The sequence below is a fragment of the Nicotiana sylvestris genome, chromosome 6, assembly GCF_000393655.2.
Source record: "Nicotiana sylvestris chromosome 6, ASM39365v2, whole genome shotgun sequence".
Lineage (NCBI taxonomy): Eukaryota > Viridiplantae > Streptophyta > Magnoliopsida > Solanales > Solanaceae > Nicotiana > Nicotiana sylvestris.
In genome coordinates, this window is record NC_091062.1 from 198,092,733 (window position 1) to 198,104,568 (window position 11,836).

The 11,836-nt window shown below is 42.5% G+C and overlaps 1 protein-coding gene across 1 annotated transcript; it reads left to right on the top strand.

Moving 5' to 3' along the window:
* The first annotated feature begins 2,299 nt into the window (after window positions 1-2,299).
* Window positions 2,300-5,987, top strand: LOC138871907 (uncharacterized). The gene is made up of 2 exons (XM_070149830.1): window positions 2,300-2,656; window positions 5,925-5,987. The coding sequence occupies exons 1-2, from the start codon at window positions 2,300-2,302 to the stop codon at window positions 5,985-5,987; spliced, it is 420 nt and encodes a 139-aa protein (XP_070005931.1).
* The last annotated feature ends 5,849 nt before the right edge of the window (window positions 5,988-11,836 follow it).

Below are 11,836 nucleotides of genomic sequence, written 5' to 3' on the forward strand. Positions count from 1 at the left end.
ACTCAAAGGGACCAATAAACCTTGGGCTCAATTTGCCCTTCTTCCCGAACCTCATAATGCCTTTCATTGGTGAAACTTTCAAGAGAACCTTCTCGCCAACCATGAATGATACATTACGCGCCTTCTAATCCGCGTAACTCTTCTATCTAGACTGAGTTGTGCGAAGCCTCTCCTGGATCAACTTCACCTTGTCCAAGGCATCCTGTACCGTATAACTTAGCCTCACCAGGCTCAAACCACCCGATAGGAGAACAACAACGGCGACCATATAAAGCCTCGTATGGAGCCATCTCTATGCTGGACTGATAGCTGTTGTTGTATGCAAATTCTGCCAAGGGCAAGAACTGATCCCACTGCCCTCCAAAGTCAATCACACATGCCCTGAGCATGTCTTCCAAAATCTGAACTGTCCGCTCCGACTGCCCGTCGGTCTGAGGATGGAATGTTGTGATGAGCTCTACACGGGTCCCCAACTCACTCTGAACCGTTCTCCAGAAATGGGAGGTGCATTGAGGGCCTCTATCTGATATGATGGAAATAGGCACACCGTGCAACCAAACTATCTCCCGAATGTAAATCCGAGCATACCTCTCTGCTGTGTAAGTAGTCGCTACTGGGATGAAGTGGGCCGACTTGGTCAACCTATCAACAATGACCCATACTAAATCAAACTTTCGCAAGGTCCGCGGCAACCCAACTACGAAATCCATGGTGATGCGCTCCCACTTCCACTCTGGTATAGGCATCTACTGAAGTAGGCCACCCGGTCTCTGGTGTTCATACTTGACCTCCTAGCAATTCAATCACCTGGCTACATACTCCACTATGTCTTTCTTCATCCTTCGACACCAATAATGCTGCCTCAAGTCACGGTACATCTTCGTAGCACCCAGATGAATGGAATACCGCAAACTGTGCACCTCCTCTAAAATCCTCTCCCTTAGACCATCAATATTAGGAACACATAAACGACCCTGGAGTCGTAAAACACCATCCTCGCCAATAGAAACCCCTTTGGCACCTCCCTGAAGTACCGTCTCTCTGAGAACCGCCAAATGTGGATCATCGAACTATCAGGCCTTGATCTGCCCCAATAATGAAGACTGGCAACCACACATGCAAGAACTCGGCTGGGCTTTGAAATGTCCAACCTCACAAGTCTATTATCCAAGGACTGAATGTCCAAAGCTAGTGGCCTCTCCGCTATTTGGAATGAATGCCAAGCTACCAATACTCTCCGCCTTCCTACTCAAGGCATCCGCGACCATATTTTCCTTGCCCGGATGATAAAGAATGGTGATGTCATAATCCTTCAGTAACTCAAGCCACCTGCGCTGCCTCAAATTAAGATCCCTCTGCTTGAATATATGTTGCAAGCTGTGATGATCATTATAGACCTCACATGACACCCCATACAGATAATGCCTCCACATCTTAAGGGCATGAACAATCGCGACCAACTCTAGATCGTGCACAGTATAATTCTTCTCATGAACCTTCAGCTGACACGAAGCATATGCAATAACTCGCCCCTCCTGCATCATTATACATCCCAAGCCAACGCGTGAAGCGTCACAATATACCGTATACATCCCCGAGCCGGAAGGTAATACAAGAAATGGTGTTATAGTCAAAGCTGTCTTGAGCTTCTGAAAGCTCTCCTCACAATCATCAGACTAACGGAAAGGAGCACCCTTCTGGGTCAATCTAGTCAAAGGTGATGCAATAGATGAAAAGCCCTGCACGAATCGTCTGTAGTAACCTGCTAACCCCAGGAAACTCCTAATCTCGGTCACTGAGGTAGTGCGTGGCCAACTCTGAACTACCTCGATCTTCTTGGGATCCACCTTAATACCCTCTCCTAACACAATATGCCCCAAGAATGCCACCGACTCTAGCCAAAATTCACACTTAGAGAACTTAGCATATAACTTCTACTCTCGCAAGGTCTAAAGCACTACTCTCAAATGCTGCTCGTGCTCCCCCAAGCTACATGAGTATATCAAGATGTCGTCAATGAAGAAGATGACAAATGAATCAATATAAGGCCTGAACACCTTGTTCATCAAGTCCATAAATGCTGTCGGGGCATTAGTCAAGCCAAAGGACATCACCAAAAACTCATAATGGCCATATCTAGTCCAGAATGTAGTCTTCGGAACATCCGAGTCCCGAATCTGCAGCTAATGGTACCCTGAACTCAAGTCTATCTTAGAGAACACCCTAGCACCCTGCAACTGGTCAAACAAATCATCGATACGAGGCAACGAATACTTGTTCTTGATGGTGACTTTGTTCAATGGGAGCTTGGAGAAGTAGTGGGGACGCAAACACTATGGGGTCGACAACGGCGGACTATATAAGGAAGGCGGCGAGAGAGGTGTTAGGGGTATCTTCAGGCCGCACCGGTGGCCACAAAGGAGACTGGTGGTGGAATGCAGTTGTACAAGGTAAAACGGAAGCTAAGAAGGTGGCTTACCTGCGGTTAGTGGGGAGCACTGGAGAGGAGGAGAAGAGAGCGAACATTGCGAGATATAAGGTAGCTAGGAAGGAGGCAAAGATAGCAGTGACAGAGGCAAAAACGACAACTTTTGCTCGTTTGTATGAGGAACTAGGGAACAAAGGCGGGGAGAAGAAGTTACTCCGACTCGCTAAGGTGAGAGAGAGGACGGCCCGGGATTTGGACCAAGTGAGGTGCATAAAAGATGAGGACGGCAAAGTTTTGTTGGGGGATGACCAGATAAAGAGGAGATGGCAGACCTACTTTCATAAACTTCTAAGTGAGGAAGGGGATCAGGATATTGTACTAGATGAATTGAGGAACGCCGAAAGCCCCCATGTACTAAGTGATTGTCGGGACATTGAGGTCGATGAGGTCATGGAGGCAATGCGTAAGATGAGAAGGGGCAGAGCTACCGGACCAGATGAAATTCCGGTTGAGCTTTGGAGGTGTGTGGGTAGAGCAGGCTTGGAATGACTTACTAAGTTGCTTAATGTTATATCCAAGACTAATAGGATGCCCGAAGAGTGGAGGTGGAGTACAATGGTCCCGTTGTATAAGAACAAAGGCGATATCCAGATCTGTAACAACTATAGGGGTATTAAATTACTAAGTCATACCATGAAAGTCTGGGAGAGAGTGGTAGAAATGAGAGTGCGAAGGACGGTGTCTATTTCAGACAACCAGTTCGGGTTCATGCCGGGGCGATCTACCACAGAAGCTATCCACCTTATTAGGAGGATGGTGGAACAATACAGGGATAAGAAGAAGGATCTCCACATGGTGTTTATCGATCTAGAGAAAGCGTACGACAGGGTTCCTAGGGAGGTCTTATGGAGATGCTTAGAGGCTAAAGGGGTCCCGGTTGCCTACATTAGGGCGATTAAGGACATGTATGATGGAGCTAAGACTCGGGTTAGGACAGCAGGAGGCGATTCAGATTATTTTCCGGTTATTACGGGGTTGCACCAAGGGTCTGCTTTCAGCCCTTTCCTATTTGCCCTGGTGATGGATGCTATAACGCATCATATTCAGGGGGAGGTGCCATGGTGCATGCTATTCGCTGATGACATAGTCCTAATCGACGAGACACGATGCAGCGTCAGCGAGAGGTTAGAGGTTTGGAGACATACCCTTGAGTCCAAAGGTTTCAGGTTGAGCAGGACGAAGACGGAATACCTTGAGTGCAAATTTGGGGCAGAGCCGACGGAAGCGGGAGTGGAAGTGAGGCTTGATTCTCAAGTCATCCCTAAGAGGGGTAGTTTCAAGTACCTGGGGTCGTTTATTCAGGGGTCCGGGGAGATCGACGAGGATGTCACACACCGTATAGGGGTGGGGTGGATGAAATGGAGGTTAGCGACGGGAGTCCTGTGTGACAAGAAAGTGCCACTGTTACTGAAAGGTAAATTTTATAGGGCAGTGGTTAGGCCTGCTATGTTGTATGGGACCGAGTGTTGGCCGGTGAAGATCTCACACATCCAGAGGATGAAAGTTGCAGAGATGAGGATGTTGAGGTGGATGTGCGGGCATACAAGGAAGGATAAGATTAGAAATGAAGATATTCGAGAGAAGGTGGGGGTGGCCCCCATGGAGGACAAGATGCGGGAAGCAAGACTCAGATGGTTCGGGCACATTCAAAGGAGGAACACTGATGCACCGGTGAGAAGGTGTGAACGACTGGCGGTGGTGGGTACGAGGAGAGGTAGAGGGAGACCTAAGAAGTATTGGGGAGAGGTGATCAGGCAGGATATGACGCGACTTAGGGTTACTGAGGACATGGCCCTAAACAGGGAATTGTGGAGATCGAGCATTAAGGTTATGGGTTAGGGAAATTGTGATGTCTTTTTTTACAACGCACTAGAGTGAGACTAGCCAGTTAGGAATTAGTCTTAGAATGCTATTGATCAACTACTGATGATGGGCTTTATCTTCTGTGTATTAATACCTTACATCTTTCGCGTATTTCCTATATCTCTTATATTGTTGTTACTTTGTTGTTATGATATTTATGTTATGTTATGGAATTTATGGTATTTTATGTTGTTTTATTATGAGTATATTGATAGTACTAATATAGTGTCTCTTGTTGCCTTTTCGAGCCGAGGGTCTCTTGGAAACAGCCTCTTTGCCCCTCGGGGTAGAGGTAAGGTCTGCGTACATATTACCCTCCCCAGACCCCACTTGTGGGATTACACTGGGTTGTTGTTGTTGTTGTTGATGGTGACTTTGTTCAACTGGCGGTAATCAATGCACATCCGCATAGTCCCATCCTTCTTCTTCACAAATAACACCGGTGCACCCCAATGTGATACACAGGGCCTAACAAACCCCTTCGCTAATAACTCCTCAAGCCGCTCCTTCAACTCTTTCAACTCTTTAGGAGCCATATGGTACGGTGGAATAGATATAGACTGGGTCCCAAGAGCCAAATCAATACAGAAATCAATATCACGATCCGGTGGCATGCCCGGAAGATCAGAAGGAAATATATCAGCGAACTCCCAAACTACTGGAACTGAATCAATCATCGGAGACTCTGCGGTGGTATCCCGAACATAAGCTAGATAAGCCAAATACCCCTTCTCGACCATATGCCGAACCTTCAGGAAGGAAATAACCCAACTAGGTGTATCAATTGTGGACCCCTTCCACTCCAACCTCGGAAAGTTTGGCATCACTAGTGAAACAGTCTTAGCATGGCAATCTAGGATGGCGTGATATGGAGATAACCAATCCATGCCTAGGATGACCTCAAAATCGATCATATCAAGCAACATGAGATTTTCTCTAGTCTCAAAACCACAGAATGTGACCACACAAGACTGGTAGATCCGATTCACAACCACAGAATCACCGACAAGAGTGGACATATGAACAGGAGTGCCCAAAGGCTCACTAGAAATAACCAAAAAATGAGCAAACAAATATGATACATATGAATAAGTAGACCTTGGGTCAAATAATACCGAAGCATCTCTACCGCCGACGGAGATAATACCTGTGATGACGGTATCTGAGGCCAATGCATCTGGCCTGGCCGGAAGGGCATAGAATCTGGCTGGAGCGTCGGTTGGCTGGCCTCCACCTGACTGAGCAATAGCTGGCTGACCTCTCCCTATCTGTCCTCCACCTCTAGGACGACCCCTACCAGCCTGCCCTCCACCTTCAGGTGCCGGGGCGGCCAGTGCTGAATTCATAGGTTGCTGACCCTGCTGCACTACCTTGCCCCGAAGTTTGGGGCATGTCCTCTTCATGTGACCTAGATCTCAACACTCGTAGCATACCCTCGGTACCATAGCCTGCTGCCCTGAAGTTTGAGCCTACTGACCCGAATACCCACTGGAAGAACCCTAGATGACTGGGGGGCGATATGAACTGTTTGGCATGGCACTGAAGTGAGCACTGGAAGAACCCTGATAACCAGAATACCCGTCGAAGGAACCCTGAACAGCTGGTGGGCGGTAAGAACTTTCCGGCATCGCACTGAAATAAGGCCTCACTAGAGCACCTCTAGGAGGGGGTGGTGGTACCGAATACGGGGGTCTGTTGGGCTGACCCCTCCCGAAGTGACCTCTACCCCTAGCTGGGTCACCTCTGAACTCTCCAGAAAATCTAGCCCTCTTATCCTACTGCATCGACTCTCTACCCCTCAATTATGCGAGCAATCTCTACTACTAGCTGATACTCAGTACCCATCTCCACCTCTCGAGCCATGCCAGCTCGAATAGTGGGGTGTAACCCCGCAACGAACCTCCGCACTCTCTCTGCATCTGTGGAAAGTATCATGAGTGCATGGCGAGACAACTCAGAGAACCTCGCGTCATAATCGGTCACCGACATCTGACCTTGCTCAAGATGCTCAAACTGATACTGCAGCTCTTCCCTCTCAGAGGGAGGAATGTACCTATCCAAGAATAACTGTGTGAACTGACCCCAAGTGAGGGGAGGAGAACCTGCTGGCCTGCCAAGAACATAGGACTGCCACCACCTACGGGCTCTGCCCTCCAGCTGAAAAGTAGTGAAGTCAACTCCATGCAACTCCAATATCCTCATGTTGTGCAGTATGTCTCTGTACCTGTCAATGAAGTCCTGGGCATCCTCATGTCGCTCACCCCCGAAGATAGGAGGGTTAAGCCTAGTCCATCTATCCAATAACTCATGCGTATCGCCATCCACAGCTGGCCTGGTTTGGGGTGCCACTGCAGCAACTGGCTGAGCCCCATCTATGGGTAGTTCATCCGGAGTCTGATACACTATGGCTGCGTGATCGGGAGCCTGAGCAGTATGGGTCTGTGCTCCCTCTCTCGCTTGTGATGTAGCCGAATCTGCTGGATATAAACCAGCCTGAGTCATAGAATCTATGAACTGTAGCATACGACCCATGACCTCCTGGAATCCCGGTGTTGTCATAAAGTCTGTCGGGGTAGGCTCAGCTGCGGGCACCTCGCCCTGCTCCTCGATAATAGGATCTCCCGCAGGATCTATTGGTGGTACTACTGAAATAGCTCTGGGATGCCCTTGTCCCCTACCACGGGCCGGTGCCCTCCCCCGGCCTCTGCCTCGGCCTCTAAGAATGGGGGGAGCAGCTCCACCCGGGTCTGGAACATCAGCCGTGCGTGTCCTCACCATCTGTGAGAGAATAGAAGAGGGAAATTTAGTATACCAACCACTGCACGATAGTAAATGAATAAAGAGTAGTTTTCGTAATACCCTATAGCATCTCAAAGATAAATACAGACGTCTCCGTACAGATCTACAAGACTCTATTAGGATTGCCCATGACTTGTGAGACCTACATGAACCTAGTGCTCCGATACCATATCGTTATGACCCATTTCCATAATAAGTCATGATGGCGTCCAACACCATTGTCGGGCAAGCCAACGCGGAAAATACTAAATAAACTTTCACTTACCTTTACCCAAAAATAGTTGAAATAATTCTTTAAGTTGGAATAAAAATCAGAAATGATTAATAAAGTCATAATAATCATACAACCTCAAAAGGATACAGTCTACTAATGTGTGTGCCAAAACCTGGTGTCACAAGCTATGGGCAACTAGTAGAATATACAAAAGAATCACACTATCTTACTGTTCGAAACAGAATAGACAGCAAAAATACATAAGAAAGACTTCTTCAGGCTGCTGAACGGCATGGGAGGGAAGCAACTCACCGTAAAAGTCTCGAGTCCGCTCAGGGATGCGCACCAGACTGATAGCCAGATACACCTGCCTCACATCTTGTACAATTAAGTACAGAAGTGTAGTATGAGTACATAAACAATATGTACCCAGTAAGTATCCCGTCTAATCTCGAATAAATAGAGACAAGAGGCCGACTTGATACTTACTAGGGTCGAATAATATAAGAAGAATTTATAATAAGCATGAATATCACAATTTATTAACGTTTTATGGCAATGAGTAACAGTCCTTTTTCCAAATAATGTCATAGTATTCATTTACATTTTCAAGGCATATATGAAGTTCAGTCCGCCGAGAAATACTAAGTAAAGCATGCGCAAATAACACCGAGGGACGTACGACCCGATCCAACATAAAAGTAAAGTGTGCATTGCCGAGGGTCGAACGGCTCGAACCATAGATGCATTATTCACAGGAATATCTAAATTCTCTTTTAAAAGACCAAGCAGGACAAGGTTCCTCCACTAGTCTCATTTACCTTAACCAAAATAATTTATACGAATCCGAATTTATCATCAAGTTACAAGAATGTCACGCAGAGCTTGCTTTTGGGTCCTAGACTACCCGGACTTAACATAGTAGTAGCTACGCACAGACTCTCGTCACCTAATGCGTACGTAGCCCCCGCATATAATAGCAATTAATTCCATTATTACACTTATGGGGACAATTCCCTCTTACAAGGTTAGAAAGGTGACTCACATCGCTCCAAAGTGCACTTCCACTACCAGAAACGAGTCCAAGCCCTCAATTCGGAGCCGAACGATCCCAAACTAGTTAAATGAGGTAAGAACTAGTCAATTTTGGTTCGCAAGAACAAATTCCAGCTATTTAAGCAATTTCCCAACCTTTAACACAAGTTTCCTAAAATCCGACCCCGGGCCCACGTGCCCGGATTCCAATATTTTTCGAAGGAAGTTGTTCTCTATAACCTAAGGATCGATAATATATGATTTCTAATTTATTCCATAGCAAATTTCGTGGTTAAATCTAGCTTTTACTAAACCCCTAGATTTTTGCTCTAACCCCATGATTTCACCTTAATACTAGTGTTTAATCTACCCAAGACAAAATCATTAAAATAGAAATAGGTAGAACACACTTACCTCAAGATGCTAGGTGAAGATCTTCTCTCAAAAGCTCTAAAATCGCCAATGGAAGAGTGAAAAAGTGATAAAAATGACTTAGAACCTGTATTAAATGAACCTCACTGCCTCAGCGATTTCCGCATCTGCGGTCTGGGGACCGCATCTGCGAGAAGAGGACCGCATATGCGAAAGGGGCTAAAATGGCTAGGACTGCTTCTACGGTCTTGAGGCTGCATCTACGGAGCCGCTTCTGCGGTTCCTGGCCTGGCCTGCCCTAGGCCGCATCTGCGATGAAAGGACCGCTTCTACGGTTTCGCACCTGCGGTTCACGAACCGCAGGTGCGGTTATGACAGAAGCAACAACTTCAGCTCTTCTAAAAAATTTCCACTTCACTCGAGCCTCGTCCGATTGTCGCTCGGGGCTCCCAGGCCCCATCTGAACATACCGACAAGTCTGAAATCACAAGACAGACCTATTCGAACCTTCAGAACACCCGAAACAACGCTAAATCTAGGAATCACCTCCTAAAACCAAATGAATCAAACTTATGAATAAGTTCTTAATTTTCCTCTAACGGGCCAAAACGCCCTTAAACTACTCGGATTGACTCCAAATTTTACAGGCAAGTCTTAAATGATATTTCGGACCTGTATCGGGATTCGGAACCAACATACGAGCATGATACCTATGAAATCAATCATTAATTAGTTTCTTTAAATCCTTAAAACTTCAGATTAACAATTTCTAATAAAAATTCATTATTCGGGCTAGGGACCTCAAAATTCGATTCCGGGCATACGCCCAGGTCTCATATTTTCCCACGGATCTTCCGGGACAGTCAAATCACGAATCCGGATCCGTTTGCTCAAAATGTTGACCAAAGTCAAACTTAGTCTTTTAAGACAATTCTAAGGAATCAAATGAGCATATTTCACTCCAAACTCTTCCAAATCCCGAACCAACCGTCCCCGCAAGTCGAAAATTAGCTAAAGCAAGCACGAGAAGTTTTATTTAAGGGAACGAGGTTCTAAAAAGCAAAACAAACGGGCGGGTCGTTACAATATATAAATTACACATCATTCAATTTTTTAATTTAAGTGGTCGGGTGAGCACCTATTTAGGCTGATTAGATGAATCCAAAAGAAAATATGAAATAATTTCAACCAAAGACTAAAAATATAATTAAAGTTCATATGCAGACAATTTTTATTAAAACTCATTTTTTATAGTGAAATAAATTAATCTTTTGTAACAAAAGAAATAATAACATAAAAATAAGATAAAAGAAAATAAATATTGAAAAAAATGTTAGAAAGATCTAAAAACGAGAAATAAAAGATGACAAAAAATTTCTTCTTATGTTTCATCTTTGTTGAGTATAAAAAATTTAAAAGTTAATCTCATCGATTTCAAATATTTTTTTTCAACTCAAATACATACATTATAAGATAATGATATCTTAGAATGTTTTTTTTATTTACATTATGTATCATTTTTAAAAAAATCACTATTACTAACAAACTGATATGATTTTCAAATTTGAATTGGAATGCAATTTGAGTAGTTTGCATTGAGGTTAAGCCAAATATGGTATCGAAAAATAAACTACTTGACAATTTTAAGACAATATATGCAATATTTTATAATAATAATCAACTAATTTAACATTTAATGATTCAAAGAACAAATTTTTTGTATATATAGGGTATTAAAAATTTAAATTTTGGGGCTAGAGATATCGATAAACTTAAAGTGGAGTCATACTAAAATAAATCCAGTCAAAGAATCATTTAAAATTTTAGATAGCCGATTAAATTGAATTATAAATTAAGGATAATATCTTTACTTGCATCATTATAAAGATAATCATTATTATAATATATATAAAGTTTTATAAATTGAAATTTCAAAATAGAAATATTTTTTGAAAGATAAAATCATACCAAATAAGAGTTCAAGTCGTAGTATAAGAGTCACGTTGTAATCAAAGAATCGTTTATATCGTGTCTACTTTTGTGCTTTGCCATAAATATGAGTTATTATTTCACTTTGTGGCTATTTTTAGGTTCCAATGACACCTATGAGAATAGTTCAAAAATAAAATTATCACTACAAGAATTGAGAAAATATTAGTCTGTTTTCATATAGTATTTCTTAATTAATATTTGACGACTATCTATAATTATTTAGAAGGTTTAAATGTTAAAGTCATTTACATATAACTCAAATAACTCAGATATTTAACATGGTTAATGTCAAATATCAAAGCGGAGTAAAAGAAATTCACTAGCTAAAAAATATTTTATATTTTTAGATAACCAACTAAAATGAATTTTGAATTAAGAATAATATTTTCAATTACATTATTATAAAAATAATTATTATTGAAAAATAATGTTTTAGAAACTGAAATTTTAAGAAAGAAATATTTTTAAGAGATATCAACACACCAAATAAGAGTTCAAGTAGTAGTAAAACAGTTCTTATCCAAAGAGTCATTCATTGTCTCAACATTGATTGTTTTGCCATAAATATGAGTTAGATCCAATGACACCGTCAAGAATAGTATCAAAAAAGAAAAATAGAAGAAATGGTTAATTTTTTTTTCCATGTAGTTAATATCTAATGATTATCTATATTTACTGAGAAAGTGTAAATTTTAAGATTATTTATATACAATTCAAATAACTTAAATATTTGACATTATTAATGTCCGCGCATCCGTACGAGTACTAATACTAGTTATATAATACATCTGAATACATAAATTATATTAATTAAAAAAAATATATGAATACATTTATGGCATATAGTGAAACTGTGAATACAATAAAATACATAGAATATAGCGGGATACATTGAAATACAATGAAAAAAAGACAGTGAATACAATGAAATACATGGAATACAACGAGATACATTGAATTACAATAAAAAAAAGACATTGAATACAATGAAATATATGAAAATACATTGAAATATATTAACAGAAAATCAAGTTGTTCAACCCTAATCCGTCGTTCCATTCACCGCCGTGAAC

Coding starts and splice junctions, on each gene's coding strand:
- LOC138871907 (XM_070149830.1), top strand. CDS start 2,300: ATGGGAGCTTGGAGAAGTAGTGGGGACGCAAACACTATGGGGTCGACA. Junction 2,657..5,924: donor AGTTACTCCGACTCGCTAAG/GTGAGAGAGAGG, acceptor CCTGATAACCAG/AATACCCGTCGAAGGAACCC.